We start from the raw sequence: 21496 nt of genomic DNA, 5'->3' as shown, positions 1-21496 counted from the left end.
GGTGACAGATTTAAAAAAATATCTATAGAGTACACTGTCAGAAATTTTGGGTGAGCAAATGGGTGTAACTAAGGAAATGATTTTTTTTCAGCTGGGATACAGGATCTGAATTGCCTAGATATATTAAGGTCTTATTAAATTTAATTCTGGTGGCTGCCAAAATGTTATTAGCTAGAAAATGGAAATCAAAGTCTAAACTAACTGCATTGGAAGTGCTGAATATTGCAATAAGGATAAAAGAACTGGAAGTATGATCTTTAGAAATGGGTAGGAGCAAATTACATAGAATGAAATGGACATTGTGGGAAAAATACTTGCAGAATAACATTTTGAAGGAGTGAGGTTTAAGGGTAGGCAGAAATTGAGCAATTTATGTAATGTTGGATTGATAGTAATTGTGTAAAAGAATGTATGTGATGTATAATGTCTGAACTGTAAACATGGTAACATGGTTTGCTTCCTTTTATATAAATATGTTTGCCTATGTCTCAAGTGATAATTCAATAAAAGTGTTAAAATAATACATTGAGATAAGATAAGGGCAATATGTACAGTGTTAAAATAATATATATATATATATATATATATATATATATATATATATATATAAAAGCACGGAGAGGTTAAGTGAGAAGGAAATAGTGGAAGTAGGATTAAATGGTAAAGAAAGGAAAGGTGAAGTAAATGAGGCTGTAAAACCTGTGAACTAGTCCCATTCATTGGGAGTAAGGTATCAGGCTATATAACCTGTGATTTCACAAATTATACCGAAGGAGACTCGAGGAAAAAAAAAATGAAACCATCATCAAAGTAAAATGAACTGTATAATGGTTGCAGACTGGAAAGGCAGACAGGGTTTAGATAAATGAAGAGGAGACAACGACCTACCATGAAAGTGGCATTAGATAAATGAAGAGGAGACAACGGCCTACCATGAAAGTGGCATTAGATAAATGAAGAGGAGACAACGGCCTACCATGAAAGTGGCATTAGATAAATGAAGAGGAGACAACGACCTACCATGAAAGTGGCATTAGATAAATGAAGAGGAGACAACGACCTACCATGAAAGTGGCATTAGATAAATGAAGAGACAACCATGAAAGTGGCATTAGATAAATGAAGAGGAGACAACGGCCTACCATGAAAGTGGCATTAGATAAATGAAGAGGAGACAACGGCCTACCATGAAAGTGGCATTAGATAAATGAAGAGGAGACAACGACCTACCATGAAAGTGGCATTAGATAAATGAAGAGGAGACAACGACCTACCATGAAAGTGGCATTAGATAAATGAAGAGGAGACAACGGCCTACCATGAAAGTGGCATTAGATAAATGAAGAGGAGACAACGACCTACCATGAAAGTGGCATGGTAAAAATTGAAAGAAAAGAGGAGAAGACGGGGAATGGCTGGGAAAATGCTGGTGAAGATCCCTGTACTGCAGGCACATTGTAAAAAACTTTGAAATTAAGACAGAAGCTTTCATTTCAGTTATTTTCATTACACGAGTGGGGATTAGTTCAAAAGAAGAGAACAGATACGACACTAGAAATGTTTTCTCAGAGGGACAGTTGTGGAATGGTGGGCGTAAAGAAAGGGCAGTAAAGTAGCAGACTTTAATAAGGGTTATCCACAGACATGCTGTCCTAGAAGCTGAAGTAAAAAGCAGCAGAAGGGAAGCATATGTTACGTAAGCAGTAATTTTCCAGTGTAGGCTCAGGTTGCGGGAGTGAGAATTATAGCAACTCTGAATATCACTTATTTTAAAGATGGAAGCAAAGATCTGGTTTGCGTAACAGGAAGAGTTTGGGCTGGGGAGAATTTGAGCAGGACTCAAGCTAGAGGTCTCCCAACTTAGAAACATAGATAGCAGATACCAAAATATCAAGAGGATCTAATGGAGTAAAGATTGCATCAGCCTATGAGGTGTCCAAAATAATGTTCATAGAGTGTTTTGTTTTTAGTAAGTACAGTTTCTAAAGTAAGGTAAAGTCTTTTGAACTGAGCCTTGTGTAGAAATGTATGGGATTCCTGGTCTAAGAAAGACTAAGTCATGTGTTTAAAGCGTTTGGCTACATCACTAAAAAAATCCAGGTAAATCATTAATGATGATGAAGAAAAGAAAGAGCTATAACAACGAGCATTGAAGTAACTCAGAAAGAAAAATTCTGTCCTGTGTCTGTTGAAAAAGTAGTCATTAAACCGGGAAAACCAGGACAGAGGACTATCACCAGTACCAATCACTTGTAGCTGTTTAACTTAAAGGCAATGGTCTAACATATCAAAAGCTCTCTTGAAATGCACAACTATATGCAGTTTCTGTGACCAGCAGACCTGAAAAAGCAGTAGGTACTCAAGCAACAGATAAAAAGGTAAGCACATTGAACCTGGAACAAACTGAAAAATTAAACAAGACTGATTAGAAGTATAACCAGGTAACAGTGCATTGCATTGTGAGGATGCTGGATAGTTGGTGTGGGGGAGGGCTGCAGACAGTGATGCATGATGAGATGGTGGACACTGCTGGTGTTAAAGAAACAGGAGAAACTGACAACAGTGGATGAAACATGAAAGTGCCTGCATATGGGTTATTCAGAAATGACAGAATGGAGGGACAGACATGAATCCCACAATAACACATATTCCCTGCCATGGATTATAGCTACTGTCTGGGTCTTTTTTGATTTTATTATTAATAGTTTATGAATGTCCTATGAAGGGAGTGGACAGAATCAGAACCAAGGGTAAGTACCTTGACAGTTAAGACAGAGGACAGGGAGAGCTGGCGATCAGTACTGTGCATCATCATTTAGTTACGGGTGGCCACAGTGGTGCATCAGTTAGCATTGCCATGTCACAGCAAGAGGTTCCCCGGTTTGATCCTTGGTTGGGGTGCCTTCTGTGCGGAGTCTGCATGTGCTCCTTGTGGTCACATGGGTTTCCCCCAGGTGCTTCAGTTTCCTCCCACATCCCAAAGACACGATGTAGGTGGATTGGGCACTCTAAAATGGCCCTAGGCATGAGTGCGTGCATGTGTGTGCCTTCTGTGGAAGGTTGGGCACTGGGCTGGCAACTTGACACCATAAAACTCCACGGCCAATCATGAGTCGACAGGTGATCCACTGTGGTGATCCCTAACCGGGAAAATCCAAAAGAAGAAGAAGAAGAAGGGAGGACCATGAGAGTCTGGATGGACGAGAAGACAAAGATGTGGAGTAGGAAGAAGAAGCTTATATTCATGGGGTTTATAAATCTTTCAGAAGCCTTGGAGACTTCAGTCATCATGGTAAAGAAGGAGTGGGAGTTGATTTATATTTTGAACCATGAGGGGTTCAGCCAGCTTCTGGGGGACCGTACCAGAAAAGATAGAATTCAAGATGTAGTTCTAACCAATGAAAAAGGAATCGCTGATGTCCAGAGAAAACTGATGTGTGTTGATGTCAATAAACTGGATGTATTTTGTTCAGGTTAAATGATGGTGATATTATATTGTTTTCAATAATTATTTCTTTCTCTCACCACATAAATGACCATCCAGGCTGTCAAATAGGTTTTGAAGCTATATATTTAATTGTCAACCCTCTCCAAACAACTTTTATTATTAAAAAAAAAAAAAAAAAAAAAAAAACAAGTGGAGCCACTGAGAATTCCTTTGTAGAAACTTTAATCCACAGGTTAAGTGCATAATTTGAAGTTAGTACAGGTAATAAAAGATAACAAGTGCCAGGGGGTTTCACTTGTGCATCTAATTTTGTGGTTTATTTGGCTAAATGTACAGTGTGTCCTTCATTTTATGTTGGAAAGACAAGCAGAAATTAAAAAATAGGATTTATGAGCATTATTATGCTATGAAAAGGAAGTACTTGAACAATGCTTTATACAAGCACACTTTAATATGCTAAGAAAACAAGAAATTTCATTTTAGTTACTGACCATGTTTCCAGTGATTTCAATGGAGATAGAGAAGGAGAACTTGATCACAGGGAGTTAAAGTAGCACATTTTGTTAAATGCTTGTAAGACACCAGATCTTAATAATGACGTCAATTATAAAGCTGTTTTAAGGAAAAAAAGCTGTTTATGATAAGTGCAAATAATTTTTATTAATTTTTATTGATTTTTTATTTTTTTCTATTTATAGGTAATTTTTTATTAGTAGGTAGGGTACAATTAGGTTGTTTTAGAAGTGTTAATTGATTCTAGTAGTCGATTGGTTATGCTATTTTCATTGGCTATATAATAATGGAGAAAAGCATTTTTGTTTGTTCTGATGAAGACCTAAGTTCTTGGCCGAAAGCGCTTAACATGTAGAATAAAGTTTCTACAAAGGAATTCTCAGTGGCTCCATTTTTTTTGTGTTTTCTTAAGGAGTTGCAATTTGTTGCACAATCTGAGACTTTGGCAGTTTTTTTAGTAACTTTTATTACATCCTCAGCTTCTTTCAAAGAAATTGGCATTAAATAGATTGTGATAAAAATATACAAGGTGGCATAACTAACCTATACATTGTCTCAGTTTACCATCTTCCCCTTCTATACTTACATATTTCCAAATTTACATTTGGATATCTTCCCTGATAGGGCTGCTGAAAGTAATTTATTCACCTTGGTAATCTTGGTTTCAGTTAAATTAATCCCACTAACAGAAAACTTCATCAGTCTATGTGCCATTTCAGTTTTACCAAACTAGTCAGTGCTGTAAATTACAATAATACATCACCTACATTTAACTTCTATTCAGATATCCTTTTCATAATTCCTCAAATTGTTGCCTCAACTTTAACATTATATAAAGGTTCTTTCAGTGATCCTTGCTCTTTTATATTTTTGGTCCTTCGGTAAATAAAACATATTCCATATCTTGGTTAATTTTCTTCTTAACAAAGAAGGTCAATTGCATACTGAGCTACCAAATATCGACTGATCTCCACATTATTCCTCAAGTAGTCCTGTTTTTTTTTGTCTTTCCTTCTTTCATAACCCCTTTTACAAATCCATGTAACCCTCTTCCCATCTAAAAATGCAAGTTTTACAAAATAACTGCCCTTGACTCACTAGCCCATTAAAGAAAAATATGGACAAAATGTGGCACTTCTAGAAAGTATGTAACAACCTTCATTCTTTGATCACTTAGTGTATCTAAAATACAAGACTAGAAGTGCTGTAAAGAGAGCCAAATCCTTCTAGTGTAAATTCTGGCAAAATTCTTTGCTTGATAATTCAAAATCCTACTGGAACTAGCCAACTCCATATCATGGAAAGATGAAGCCATGAATGTGACCCAGACAACCAGACAACTCAGACACTGGAAGACTTGGTGGGGGATGGAAGGAGTGGAGGGGCTGAGGCCAGTTTTTCATATAGACAGGGAAAGAAGGCATCTTGGTTCACTATACTGTCACACTCAGTGGATCATGGATATCATGTCAGTGGTAATATGATGGCATAGGTTCTATGACTGCCTATTGAGTAGAATAATCATTGAACGGCATATCACTGAACACAATCCAGCGAATGTTTGGTCACCTAATGTGCACTTTAGCGAATGTGTGAGATGGGGAAAGTGACTAGTTGGCCTACACTTCCCCATCTCACATACTGCAGTATTTCAAACCCACCCAAGTGGGGGGCTTCACTCCCCACCCCCCTAACTATCTAGACCAACTCCAAGATCACACTACAGTGGGCAAAAGGTCAAATTTCTTGATGATGCACAACTACTTCCATGCATTTTCTACACTGTAATGTGGTCTCAGAGTTGATATATATAGTTACGGGGGGTGGAGGCCACCCCCCCACATTATGCAGTGTGGGTAAAGCCCCCATCTGGGTTGGTCTGAAATACTGCAGTGTGTGAGATGGAGACGTTTTGTCCAACTAGTTACTTTCCCCATCTCACATGTTCATTGAAGTACATGTTCGGTGAATGAACTTCGCTGGATTGTGTTCAGTGATATGTTATTTGATGATTATTCTGTTAGATGGGCAGTCATAGACGATATGGCATATGCCTATGAACATTCACCAAGCAAAGAGGTGATGTGATGTTGCCAGGAAATGACTCTTGCATAGAAGCACAAAATATCAGAATCAACTTGCCATGAAAAAAGAGGTGTTAGGGGGAACAAAAACCTCTGATAGCTACCTTGGTGATGGCCTCCCATAATTCACTGTTGCCTTAAAGTAATGTATGCAACAGTCTGGTGATAGGATAACCTGATGATGTGCAGGCATTACATAGCAAATATGAAGAATAAAAAAAATCCTATTTGACTGAAATAAAAAAGAATACTTAATAAAAGTCAGTGCTGATGCCTTAGAGTAATAAAGCTCGGAGTGTGAGCTAGGCAGCATGAGTTTGATTAGCAGCAATGGAAGATGGTGGGAGATGGGATTGAGCCAATTATGCACAACATTCATCCTCTAGGAGTAGGAATTAGAATGCTAACACATGGCTTGGGAGTAGATGTTAGGCTCTGCACGCCACCAATAGGTGTTCTTCGTAACGGGTGTACAAGAGCATACAGCCACATAGGGAAGGCATTCTGAACCCCACAGTGGTTGTGCAAAAGCATACACCCACATAGGGAAGGCATTGTGAACCTCACAGTGGTTGTGGAGGAGCATACATTTGCATAGGGAAGGCATTGTGAACCTCACAGTTGGTGTGCAGGAGCATGCGCCCACATAGGGAAGGCACTGTGAGCCTTACAGTGGGTGTACAGGAGCATACACCCACATAGGGAAGGCATTGTGAGCCTCACAGTGGGTGTGCAGGAGCATACACTCACATAGGGAAGGCATTGTAAGCCTCCTCAGTGATTTGGATTGCTCTTCCCCTGTCTAGGATTGGGATTAGAACATAACATGCATCCTCACAGTGCCATGATGTTATCAGGAACACTTATCTCCCTCATAGCTGTCTGTATAATGACTCCTTCCCTTAACCTGATCCCAGGTGAAATTCCTATGTAGAGAATTACTGGACCATATCAAATTGGGGAGATTCAATGGTCAGCAGGTACAGGAGCAAAAATCCCCTACTTGGTCATACCAACTATAAATGCACTATTACTTTCTCCATCTCTCATAATAATTTATTTTCCTTGGTTGACAATACACAAATTGTTAAAGACCTAATCTTCCTGCCTCTTACTATCTCTTTACCTTCCACTACAATTAAGTAAAACTCTGCCTCCCCCTAGAAATTATCACAGGGGAGTGGGTTATCATGGTATTTACTCGTGACTAGCAAGGTTTGAATGAAGCACTCTGGCCAGGTGTGCATTAATCCCACAATAACACCTATTTCCTGACATGGATTATAGCTCCTGTAAGCATATTTTTTATTTTATTCTCAATACTTTATGAATGTAAAGTTGAAGAGAATGTGTAGTGATACAGTCTCAGCACTACTGAAGAATTATTTTAATATACTTTCTCCTTAAATTATTTTTTTCTTCATTACAAATGGTCTTTTACATAATGATTATAAAAATATGGAAGCACATCTGTAAAATCAGACATTCTTTAATGAATATGTTTTAATTAAACACCTTTATTCTGTACTTGTATAGCCTTGACATGGGAGAAATCATTACAAAGAAATATGGTATATGGAGAGATGTTAATAATTGATAGTTTCAGGATGGCTGATGTAGCTGGAGTGGGGTTGTTAGGGTCCTGAATATTATTATTATTTTTTTTTCATTAAGAATCAGTGCTACATGCTACTGCAATATGAGAATAGAGTGCCACTGGGGCTGCTACTGTTGCACAGGTTATTGCCTGGTGTGACAGATTCCATTAGTGTTTTGCTAGCATCGTTACAATTATTTTTGTTGTTTTAGTGCACAGGCACTAATATACGACATACATTTCTCTAGGTATTTTATTGTAGTACTATATTTGTAGCATGAGTTTTAGTGGATTTAAACTAAATTGAATGTGCCGTGCCTGATTTACGTATCACTTTCTGGATGAGTTCCTAATTCATACAATGTAAACAAACGTGTATTTTGTTTTACTTTTCTATTGGACTTATCAGTAAAACAGCTTATTTTGTGTCCTTGATTCCAGACTGATTGTTCATTGGAGGGCAAATATCTTTAACTCATTGTGGCTGATAGATACTTTCCAAATACTTTTAAATGGCATTTATTGTTATCTTTATTGTTAGCCAAGTGTCTAAAATTCCAGTCATGAATTATCAAAATATTTACTCTTGACTGAAAAGTTCTGAAGTCAATTAAATTGTTTATTTTGGCCTAATTATGCTGAGTTTTATTTTTATTTCTAGGAAATATAAAACATGTTTTGAATACTGTTATGTTATGAGCACTCATAATGGATGCTTTATTCTGGAAAACCAGAGACAAATCATATTCTACAAATGCAGACCTGAGAGCAGCTTAGAATTTTTAAAAATGTTAATTTATGTATTATTTTTAGATTTGTTTGCCAGGATGGTCTGTCTGGGCAAACTTTGTTTTTAGCAGAGACCCACGGTAATCATTTTCAAATACAAAGGAATAAAACATGAAGACAGCATTCCAGGAATTTTATGTCAGCCATTCAATAGAATGGGATACTATAATGTAGTGTATTGCAACATAACATGACTTAAATGTAACCTAACATATGAGTTTCTGAGATCATCAGGTCAAATAATGTTCTACACATCAAATTATTTTGTATACACCACATACGCCTTATAATGGTGGTAGGTGTATAACTACAGATGCTAATTTTCTTGATTTCATGTCTGTTATTTTCCTGCAAGCAGTTTGAGATTTTTCATCATTTCAACTGGACTTTTCCACTTTGATGTCTCTCTTAATTAATCAGAGGACTTCTTTCAAGTCACTTTAAATTTGAAATAGTTGGAACTTTTGTTTGGGCACATTGAACATGGATTACCTCTTGAAGTGTCTTGACTGGTACCAGGCAGTTTTTTTGACTGTGTCATTTCTAAATTGCCTGTTGTGCTGTAGCTATATTGCCCTATTGTTACATTTTTATGACACTGTGTTGTTATACTGCTACAACTTGGTGTTTTTTTCTCTAATTGCAACATTATTATAAGTTTTATAATACATTACAAGCTTGGCGATCAGTTTCCTCTCCTTGATTTAATTGGAGTGTTTTGCAGTTCAGCTCTTGGCTTTCAATCTTATTGGCAGCATTTTTATTGCTGTTTGCTTTGATATCTCCTTTAATTTTATTTCAGAATACTTGCAATTTGAATTGCACTTTATATTTGTACTAAATATTTATATTTTCAGTGTTAAATGTATATGTTTCTCTTCCATTTGTTTGTAAAGTGCTTAGGGCATAAACTCTATAAAAAAGCTATAGTTCAAGATGACAGGTTTGCTACACAGCAACAGCTATGTGATAGACTGACCTAGTGTAAAAATATTCTAAATAATGCCTTCTTATATATGCAGTATTGAAACAGATATATTAGTGTTCATTTATCATTTTGCTTAGGCAATAACAGCATTTATGTGACCAGTTGGTTGAAAATTGATGAACTGGTGGTGGGAAGTTGTTCCTCAGTTTTGAAATGTGTATTTTAAAAGTTTGAGCCAGCCTGTATACTATGAAACTTTGGAGTCAGGGCTACGATTTGTTGAGGTGATCTTGCATTTCAGGTGAGAGTTCAATATGAATATATGGAGGGATATCTATTAGGGAGGTAAAGCAGGTTGTAGATTTTGAACAGTTAATTTCTTACTAGCTGGTTGTCAAATTCCAGCCATTATATTTTATTTAGTGACAGATAGTAGTGTGTCCTGGATGGTGACCACTGGCAAATTTACTGACTCTGTTTTAAGCTTCTTGAAGTTTAAAGTGTGTGTGGAGATTAGATTGGTAAAAAGCCAGGAAATATGGCGGAGGTTTTGGCAGCAGAAAGGATATAGCTGTGATCACCTAATTCGTGTCATTCATAAAATGCTTAAAGAACTGACCTAGTTTCTTATTAGTTCTTAGCATCTTGTAATAATTTGGTAGACTTGATCTTCTCAATTGCGTTATTATCTTTTGAACAAGTTTTAGGCTGTTCTGTGCTACTACTAGGAGGTGAGATAGGTGTTAAATGTATTGTTTATTTTTTCTTATTTAGATGGGGGCCTAGGTGCCATTGTTTCAGCCAAAGTTCAGGTTTAGCGAAGTTGTTATGGAGATGATGGATAAGTTGATTATTTCATTTCATGCTGTGGCACAGAAGATGGTATATTATCTGTGTACAGACTACATCTGCAGGATTATAGACTATAGTCATGTTATTAATGAACATACTGAAGACTAGTAACTCAACATGGATCTTATAGATTATAGTCATGTCATTAATGAACATACTGAAGACCAGTGACTCAAGATGGAACTTATAGATTATAGTCATGTCATTAATGAACATACTGAAGACTAGTAACTCAGTATGTATCTTATATATTATAGTCATGTCATTAATGAACATTCTGAAGACTAGTAACAACATGGAAGTTAAAGATTATAGCCATGTCATTAGTGAACATACTGAAGACTAGTAACAACATGGAAGTTATAGATTATAGTCATGTCACTAGTGAACATACTGAAGACTAGTAACAACATGGAAGTTATAGATTATAGCCATGTCATTAGTGAACATACTGAAGACTAGTAACAACATGGAACTTATAGATTATAGCCATGTCATTAGTGAACATACTGAAGACTAGTAACAACGTGGAAGTTATAGATTATAGTCATGTCACTAGTGAACATACTGAAGACTAGTAACTCAACATGGATCTTATAGATTATAGTCATGTCATTAATGAACATACTGATGACTAGTAACTCAACATGGAATTTATAGATTATAATCATGTCATTAATGAACATACTGAAGACCAGTGACTCAAGATGGAACTTCTAGATTATAGTCATGTCATTAATGAACATACTGAAGACTAGTAACTCAACATGGATCTTATAGATTATAGTCATGTCATTAATGAACATACTGAAGACTAGTAACTCAACATGGATCTTGTAGAGTATAGTCATGTCATTAATGAACATACTGATGACTAGTAACTCAACATGGAACTTATAGATTATATTCATGTGATTAATGAACATACTGAAGACTAGTAACTCAAACATGGATCCTTGTTTGCAGCACTTTGACCAAGTTTGGGAAGAAAAGAAAGGATACGAGACTATTTCACAATTTGGAGACATTCAGTCAGTTAGTTGTTAAACCAGGACACCAACTGTTGGTGCAATCTGCATCTGGCTAGGTGTTATTTATTATTTTATTTATTTTTGCTTTTTGACCACATTAGTTCCACTAAGCCAGTGTCCACTTCTCAGTGGAGATCTGAGGTAATATTCATAATGACTAGGGAGAAATTTGGCCAGGGCATTGGGTAACTTGCCCTACTCTTTTTGATAAATGGCATGGTATATTTCACATCCGCTTGAACAGCTGCCCCCTCAGGCAGATGGGATCTTGGTTTAATGTCTAATCCAAAGGAAGACACACTCAGCAGTGAAGCACCTTCCTTCTGCTACACAACACATTCAATATTGTAAAGATGTCTGTGCTGTCAGGCCACTGGTGTTGTGGTTGACTGTATTGAAGTGATTAGAAAGGTCCAACAAGATGACACCTACAGTTTCAACTTGGTTTACCTTGGATCTTACAGATTCAGTCTATTATTCTTTCTTGTGTATAGATGCAAAATGGTTGTAGGTTGGGAAAAATAGTTTGTGTTTGGCTAAACATTCTGTAAGCAACAGATGAATGCATTATTTTTCATCCCCTTCCACATCATCATAACAGCACTGCTGCCTAGTGACTCACATCCACACAAACAGCTAATACAACCCCCAAGACATTCTTCATATCCTGCTGAAGGTGGTTTATGGAATCTATGGATGTCCTGGGGGTCTAGGCCATCCACTTTCCATTTTGGGAGATTTTCATTGTTATTATCCCCTACCTACTTTCCCACTTCTCTCTGCAGAACTCACCAACTTCATCTGAAGGCTTATCCCCTCAATGGACCATGCCTCCACTTAGGGAGCTCATCAGTGAATGCCCTGCCATCCGCCAGGAATGAGCCACCCATCCCTCCCTGACAGTACTTCAGATGCATGAGACACTAATCAAACCAGTTCACTTGGGCTATAGTTAGAAGATACATGCATTTTGATAATCTTGGAAATAGGGATAAAATGGTAATGATCAGAGGCTATCACAGGAGCAGCGAGAACCATCTTTATTAACTGGGTTTTCAGATTTGTGTGCACATGAACAGGAAGTAGAATGATTACTGAGAATGGATGTAGGATAGCTCATCAACAGCAAGTTTCAAATAATTGGCAGCTGATAGGGAAGAAGTTTTACTATTTACAGTGTGAATAAAATTGGTTGGAACTGGTAAAAATACCAGGGGGTTGGCCATCAATGGGTATGCTGTGTAACTAATGGGAGGTATTGATAAAGAAGTGATTGCATTTAGTTGTGGAATTTAAAGTTCAAAACTGGAGGGATTTTAATTACTTCTTCACTGCATTGCTGTCTTATATAGAATTTAATAGCAAAAAGCTCTTTGTACTTCAGTATGTCCCTCTGTCCCACTAATGGAGCTTCCAGGCTGAATACATCAGTGTTTGTGTGCATCTAAGTGCATGAATGTGTGTGTGTGTGTGTGTGTGTGTGTGTGTGTGTGTGTGTGTGTGTGTGTGTGTGTGTGTGTGTGTGTGTGTGTGTGTGTGGTACTGGGAGATAAGTGATACATATACTACATGTATTTTGTCTACATGCAAACAAATTCTAGAAGGGAAGGCTTTCTTACAAATATTTGTGCCAGCTTTTATATTTTTAACCATAGTTATAAAGCAGTACTGAAATTACTTTATTATTGTAAAATGCGATTGCTTGATTTGAATTATGCCTTTCAGGATGTGTGTGTAATGGTAGTCATAAATCCTTGGTCAATGAGCAAACTCTCTACAGCTCCGTATTTCATAATGAAATCCAGAACATGCCATAATCAAATTGAACATATATCCTGTTAAGTGTTAATGGAGGCAAAACTTTCAAATGATTGTTCCTTGCTACTCTGGGAGTGAATAAATTTAAGACCTGCAAATTTACATTCTTCTGAGGCTCTTAGTTCTTGTATGCATTTTCATGTGACCATATTCAATTACCTGTCTGTTATATAGGTTCTTAATAATATGTGTAAGCAATCTGATACGAATATCTAATTTGTGGTTTTGCTTCACAGACACAGTCACCAAGCAGAACATTCTGTGTATGAAATGATTGATATGCTAAAACAAAAAATGAAACCAGCAGACAGACACAGTCTCCAGGTAAAATTTATAAGTGCTTTATAACCTATAGTACTGAAGACATAATAAATGATTTGACTAGTGATGTCATAATAATCACATTCTTCACTAATTCATTTCCTAGAATGAAACATGCGGGCAATATTCAAGGAGTTTAAAGTTTAGCATTGGATATATTAGTCAAACTAGTAAAATAAATTTAAAGCACAACATCATTAAACACATTTGCTGGTAATAGTTTATTGCAAAAAAACCCCAAAAACATATATATATATATATATATATATATATATATATATATATATATATATATATATATGTGTGTGTGTATGAGATGTATATATATATATATATATATATATATATATATATAGACAGATATAGATATTTATATATATATATATATATATATATATATATATATATATATAAATAAATATATATAAACTAAGAAATGAACTTTGTGACAATAACTGCATTCCAAGAATAGTAAATCACACCAAAAGGGAAGGTGCTGTGTGCATTTTCATTAAGCTAACAATCGCAGTATTGGTCAGACAGTAATAGCCATGTGGTGCCGTGTGCAAATGGTGCTGTGTGCAAAAAAAAAGGGGGTGGGACCAGGAAGGTTGAGAGTCATGCTGTGATAATTCTAATATTAACCCCCAGATTGGTTCATCCCCGATGGGACAACCCAGAAATTTGGTATAGTTTCTTTGCGTAACTTATGAGTCCGTGCCTCCAAAGGTAAGCAAAGATGGCATGGACGAAGGTGCAGGAGTCAGGTGGAGAATCCTATTATGCTTGGGTATCAGTGTGTGTGTAGAGAAATGTGTGGGTATGCCATCGGAGGGGGGAGTGGGAGGAATGTGGTGTGGACTTGAGGGGGGGGATATTTGGGGGTGTGGAGCCGGGGTTTGATGGGTAGGTGAATACGTATAATAGACAGTTCCAGAAGACTGGTCAGTGCGGATGGTACCAGCTGTGGGTTGATTCGGATGGTATCACCTTTTGAATGGCTGCGCGAGAAATAAGACCGAGGGGTAGGGGGGTTGTGGGGGGTCAGCGGGGGCTAGTCTGGTGACTGGGAGCATGCATGTAGGGGGGGGACAAAAGTTAGAGAGAGAGGAAACACATTATATTCACTTGCACTGTTGTAAATCCATAAACACATTAAATCCACTTGCACAATTTTTCCAACCCTATCACATTTCAATCTCTGTACCTTCTAAGCACACATTTGATGTACAGGCTTCCATTGAGTAAGGGAGAGAGGAAACACATTGCCAACTTGCACAATTGTCAAACTTTCAAACCCTATCACATTTCAATCTCTATACCATTTAAGTGCACATTTAATGTTCAGGCTTTCGTTGACACCTGGATCGACATCAGCTCTCAGATCTATCTGCCATTTTAATTCCTGGACTTGCAGGAATGTGTCCATGTCTTCTACAAACTCTTGTTATTTTTTCCAGCACTGTGAATTTGAATCCTGTGAAGTTTGGGTAAATAGCGCTGAGCTTTGGAGACATGGACTCATAAGTTACGCAAAGAAACTATACCTAATTTCTGGGTCGTCCCATCAGGGACGAACCAATCTGGGGGTTAATATTAGAATTATCACAGCATGACTCTCATCCTTCCTGGCCCCCCCTTTTTTTTTGCACATGGCACCATTTGCACACGGCACCACATGGCTATTACTGTCTGACTAATTTACCTTATGTAACTGCGATTGTTATGTTAATAAAAATGCACACAGCACCTTGCCTGTTCACATTTTACTATTGGAAAGGAACTGTTGCTAATTTAAATGGACTGCTAGAACTAATGTATTTAAATGAAGTGAAAAAGGTTCCTCACAGTTCTGAAACATGTCTTTCTGAAGAAATCTTGCTAATAAATAAGACGAAAGCACTAAAGTACTACAAGAGTTGTTGGTGTGATTTACTATTCTTTGAATGCAGTTATTGTCACAAAGTTTGCTTCTTAGTTAAAATTTCTTCTCTGCGTTCATTTGTTGAGTGAAGTTAATTTTGTATATATATATATATATATATATATATATATATATATATATATATTTACATATATGACTGGGGGAAGCATACTGTTCAATATACAGCGGACAATGAAAAGTTAACCAGAGTTGAAGAGAAAAAGTAAGCAAGAAAAACCAAAGGGAAAATTCATCAGGTCTGTTTTTCACACAGAATGATATACACAGCAGCTCAAAATAAATAAACCAATAGATAAATAGATAGATGAGTACATAGACACAACTCTGTAAAATGGTACTGTGGATAGAACAGAACAAAGAAAAAGAGGTGCTTAGGTCAGTAATCATAAGAGGACAAGAAGAAATAGAAAAACCAGAGGTGAAGAAGTAAAAGAAATGAAAACTAATACTAAATGTACAGAGTGAGAAGGTTAGTGAATAGTACTGCTGCATGTATTCAACAGGAGTACATTTTAAAGCTGCATGCGAAGGGAGGAGCCTTATAAGTTTAACCAACTCTGCAATGGTATCAGACAGAACTTTTTTGTTAATTAAATAAAAGGATATATGGCTTATCTGACCAACCTATGGAAGTCAGTCATATGAACATAAAATATATAGTGGTGGATGAGAAGTGACTTAGAAAGGCACTGTAGACGATATAACAAAGGGTATACTAAATAAACAGAGATTTCTGAGTCTATCAGATAGCAGGACTCTAGTCTCTTGCCTAGGTTGATGAATGAAAAAAGAATGCATGGACAGCCAGGGTGAAGGACTGCAGATAGAAGTGACTCATTCAGATACCAAACCTAGAATTAATAACTTTTCTGTAACTGGGATATGCTAACTGAAGCTGAATGGGGTTTGTTAATCATGGAGAGATATCATACCTCTCAGCTGTCTAATTTTGCAGAACATTCCAGATTTTGTCTCATATTTTGCCCTGTTCCTCAATATATCACATATACCCAGGACTATCTATCTTTCTATTTTCCTTGTATATATTGCACATTGTGCTCATTTTGTGATTATGTACAGTGTAATGTGATTGTATCTTTACTACTGTGTAATAACTTTTCTGTAACTGGGATATGCTAACTGAAGCTGAATGGGGTTTGTTAATCATGGAGAGATATCATACCTCTCAGCTGTCTAATTTTGCAGAACATTCCAGATTTTGTCTCATATTTTGCCCTGTTCCTCAATATATCACATATACCCAGGACTATCTATCTTTCTATTTTCCTTGTATATATTGCACATTGTGCTCATTTTGTGATTATGTACAGTGTAATGTGATTGTATCTTTACTACTGTGTAATCTTTTTAACTCATACTATACATTCGTCCTGGGCTGAGTCTTCATTTGGTCAGATTTGAGCTGTATTCTACCCTGGTAAACAAATTCAAATAATAAATAGTTACATAAATAAATAAATAAATATTTTTTTTCTGGAATATCACCTAGGATTACAGGCAGTCAGTAATGACAAACATTAGAGTTATATTCTTATTCTTCAGAAGTTGTATGTTGATGCAAAACCTATTCAGTTTTGGGCCTTTGTCCATCATTATTTCTTGTTTGTTCTATGATTTGAGTGCTATGGAGATGGAACACATCAATATAAAGAGAGAGTGGAAACAACAGGATTTTGTGAAGGATGTCAAGAAGTTATTCTTTGCAGTAATGAAGAGAAAAATGGTTTAGGATGACTCTTTCAAAGAATAAACAACTAGGGCAGGGAGAAGAGGGTGGCTGCCTGGGCATAGGCTTTTCAGGGGTAGAATTGGCAGGTACTAATGGAACCAATGTTCATTACCAGCATTGCAAATGAATGCTGAAATTGCATTTGCAGTTATGGCTGAAGTGTTGAAGTGCTCAGTGTGTGGTGATCACTGTAGCAAGTTGCTTGTTACATCTGTAGCGGGCAGCTTACTAAAGCTACAGGAAATAGCAGTGCTTTTTTCACTGACCTAGATACAGTTCTGTTCTAGTAATACATCTTCATTAATAATATCAGTGAATACTCAGATTAAGTCGCCTACTACATGAACCCACACATTTTTTTTTATAAAAGTTCATCTGATACACATCATATCCTCCTGCTTTTCCATCCTTCAGACACCTAACAACATCTGCTATATTTGCATCTCATTGCCTTATTTTTTATTTCCCTCTCCTGCTCACTTAACATCCTGGTAATGTAGCTAGGGATGGGGTGAGATGGGAAAAGCTGGTATTGCATTTGCAGTCAAACCTGAGCAATATAGCACTCGGTGTGTGGTCTAAACTGTAAAAACTGCTACAGTTTAGCAACTGCTATATTGTAGCAAGCAGTTTGCTACAGTTTAAAAATATTTTTTTTAACTAAAACCTGAGCACTGTAGTGCTCCATGCAGGCAGGATATAAACTGCAGCAAATGTTGGCTATTGCAGCAAATCTTTTTTTTACAGTTTAAAAGAAGAATTTTTTTAAATGAAATATGTTGAAGGAGGTTTGGGTGCAAGGCACAGAAATGGGATCTGAAATGCTGGAGCAGGAAGGGGCCATGTCATGCATCTGCCCACCTGGTTGTTGTGCCAGTAAAAGGAACGTTCATTTTTTTTTTTTGCTCTTCACTTGAACAGGTGAGGGGGTGGGGCACTGGTTAATAATACCGGTCTTGGGCACTGATTGAACCAGCTACACTTCTGTATCATCAGAATCACCATCCTCCAAAACTCTTCACAATCCCCCTTAAGCGCACTGCATATAACTTTCCATACTAATGACTAACATTTCCCTTATTTTCCTCACTTTCATTCAACTCATATGTGGCCCAGCCATGTTTTTTTTTTCTTATTATTTATTTTCTACACTAACATATTTATATCTGTCCCCCAACCCCACCAACTTACTCCTTTTCTCTATGCCTTTGCTGAAATTTTTTTTGCCTTGTGTTTCCCTTATTACCTTTCGATATGTATGATTTCCTGTAGATGGCCCCTACCACCTTTACTCCTGCCCCTTTGCAGCTGAAATTCTTTTGTGGCTAGTTTGTAACCACTTCAATATTTTTACCTGTCTCTTCCAACTTTCCCCTCTACTATATAAACCTACCTTTCCATGCGGCCTCCACATCATCCTGCAATCTTGCACCCACTTTGCCGATCATCCCCAATTAGTCACCAAACATCAATCACCACAATTTGCATCCACTTAACCTGTTCACTTGTCTTCAGTGTGCAAAATTCCATCTCCTGTTGCCCAAAGCTTCCCTACACCAACACATTTTCACCATGAAATACCTGATAGGCTCCTTTCCATAACTGTAGTTTTGAATGGTTCTTCTGAAGTCCTACTAGACAGCAAGGAACTCTCAGTGCTACTTGTTTGTTTCCTATTATTCCTGGAGATCATGTAGCCATTCTGTCCTCATTTCTGCGTATCCGTCTACCACTAGTCCCCTTTTCATGCCTTTATTCAATACCTTTTGACAGCTTCTATGGGACATTGTAGCCCTGAAAAGCCGGGTTCCTGTAAGGAGAATGAAGATGCATTATGTCGAATGCGTCTTCGTCGAACTGTAAATGTCGAAAATGCAAAATGACGAAGTGGCTTTTAAGTGAATTATTTCCCTGGGAAAGAAGTCGCTTGGCCGCTTCCATCACTTTGCCATTTTCGGCACTGTAGTGTGATCCCGGAGTTGGTATATTTAAGTAGTGGGGTGTGGGGGCACAGCCCCCCACATGGGGGGTGTGGGGGGCAAATCCCCCCACTTAAAATAGTGTTTAGTGTGGTTTTTTTTGTTTTTTTTTGGGAACAGCAAATTTTTTCTCTGGGAAAAAATTCATTGTTCTGGCTGTTCACTCTTTTTTGTTTTTGTTCTTTTGTGGTCGATATAACAGCGTTTGATCTTTTGATCGTTCGCTGTTATAACATAGACCTGAAAAGCCTGCTCTTCTCAGAATTCAGGTCCATATTGAAATCTCCCTGTACATAGTTACTCTGTTCTCCTCCTTTTCCTGTAACAGTTACTTTAACCACTCATTCAGGAATTCTGAATTGTCTTCATTTGGGCCCTAGCAAGATACACCTCCCCTACAATTCAGTTCATCTCTTCCTAGTACACGACTTCTATGCTCATACTTACTTACGTTTCTTACCACATTTCAGTCTCTTTCGTTAGTATACTAACTCTAGCCCTCTTGAACGCCTGCTAATGTGGCTTCCTTTCTTCTCACTTTCATTTTCTGCACAAACACAGTTTCTACTTCCTCCCTTATAAGCAGGCAATAATGCCCCCCAGGGTGTGTGTTAATGTGTAATTAACATCCGCCAAGGGGTGTTATGAGTCTCGATGCTGCAGGCATCACTACACCCCTGGAAGGCCATTAATTACACACTAACACACACCCTGAAGGGCATTATTGCACTTAGAGAATGTATTCTCTGTAAAATTGTTGTGTTTTACTTACTTATTTTTTTAAGTGCTATATTATTTTTTTTATATATTTTTGATGTAAAATATTTCCTCTGACTAATGTTTCAAACTTGCTGTAGTATATGCTAATGGTGTTGGAAGAAGCATTTTACATCAATAGTATATAAAAAAACATATACTGAGGTAAGAGGGTGAGAGGCATACCACTCAACCCCTTAGAAGTAGAAATCTGGGCAAAGCTATGAATAATGGAGGAACAAAGGCCCAGAAGTAGGGATCATTTTTAAATATCGCTTTTACAAACACAGAAAGTTGATAAAATAATGACTTTTGTATTAGCATGCATTTTCTGAAGGGAATGAAGTCTGAAATCAAAATGCCTGTCATTATTTTCTGACTTTAATTCTAAATGCTTTGCCAGCAATTTACCAGAAAACCAAAATTTTATGAGGACCATATCAAAAATAAGAGGCAGAAACCTGGACATTGTGCAAATATCTGTACAGTTGAGAGGTATGTTGAGGGTTTTACTGCCAGAGATCGCTCACACTTTTTCCTCTCTCTCACATGCAAAGTCTCTTCTGCTTTCATACACGCATATATTCTCACTTACAGACACACACACACACACGCACACATGCACGCACGCACACACACACACACACACACACACACACACACACACACACACACACACACACACACACACACACACACACACACATGCACACACACACACACACACACACACACACACACACGCGCGCGCACACACACACATGCACACATGTGCACACACACGCGCACACACACACACGCGCACGCACACACACAAACACACACGCACACATGCATGCACACAAACACACACACACACACACATATACACACACGCACAGCGTGCGTCTTGACACACCTGCGTGCACATGCACACACACACACACACACACTTTTTTATTTTAATTTTTTTTTCTTTTTTACTTTACACTTGCTAAACAGCAAAAGCACTGGTTAGCGAATGCAAAATAACGGCTCAATCAATCTCACTGTTCACTCTCTCTCTCTCATACACATAGACAGCTCCTGCTTTTGCACACACATATATACACAGTCTTTTCTGCTTTCATGCACACATTCACTCACACACACAGACAGAAACATAAACACACTCATACACGTACATACACACATATACACTTTTTTTTGTTTATTTATTTTTTTTTTGCACTCCCTAAAAAGCAAAAGCACTGTTTGGTGAGCATAAAATAATGGCAGCCGTTAGTCAGAGTTCCAGGGCAGCTTAATATGCTGCTGTGAAGTGGCGGACTAGTTTTTCAGTGGGCATTACTTTTACATTATTACCCTGCTAGAGAATGTTCGTTTTCCAGTCAGGGTGCTGATGTAACGTTTGCCCATTCTCTAAGCTTCAATAACATCTTTTTTCAGGGAGAGGTAATTGGGAACAAACTAATTGTAACTGAAGTACTGAATTTTGTAAATGAGATAAAATAACTGGAGATGGGATCTTTAGAAAAGGAAAAATGCAAATTACATAGAAATAAATGGGATTTGTGGGAACAATACAAACCAAGTCATTTTCAGAAAGAGGAGTGAGTTTTAAGGGAAGATGTTGGGAACTGGGCAGTTTATGTAATGTTGGAGTGAATGATAAATGTTAAAAAGAAAACACGCATAATGCATGG

General features: G+C 37.4%; 1 protein-coding gene across 1 annotated transcript in view; it reads left to right on the top strand.

The window, feature by feature from the left end:
- Positions 1-21496, top strand: part of LOC122796791 (dynein axonemal heavy chain 5-like) — a 2204633-nt gene that overhangs the window by 579614 nt on the left and 1603523 nt on the right. Inside the window, exons 21-22 of the mRNA XM_044065521.1 lie at positions 13297-13384; positions 14192-14197. Coding sequence (XP_043921456.1) covers positions 13297-13384; positions 14192-14197 — 94 coding nt within the window. The remainder of the gene's footprint in view (positions 1-13296; positions 13385-14191; positions 14198-21496) is intronic.

Source organism: Protopterus annectens, chromosome 3.part0, assembly GCF_019279795.1.
Source record: "Protopterus annectens isolate FY-2018-M chromosome 3.part0, PAN1.0, whole genome shotgun sequence".
Lineage (NCBI taxonomy): Eukaryota > Metazoa > Chordata > Ceratodontiformes > Protopteridae > Protopterus > Protopterus annectens.
The sequence above is the reverse complement of the archived record's forward strand: the minus strand, read 5'-3'. Positions and strand labels throughout refer to the sequence as shown.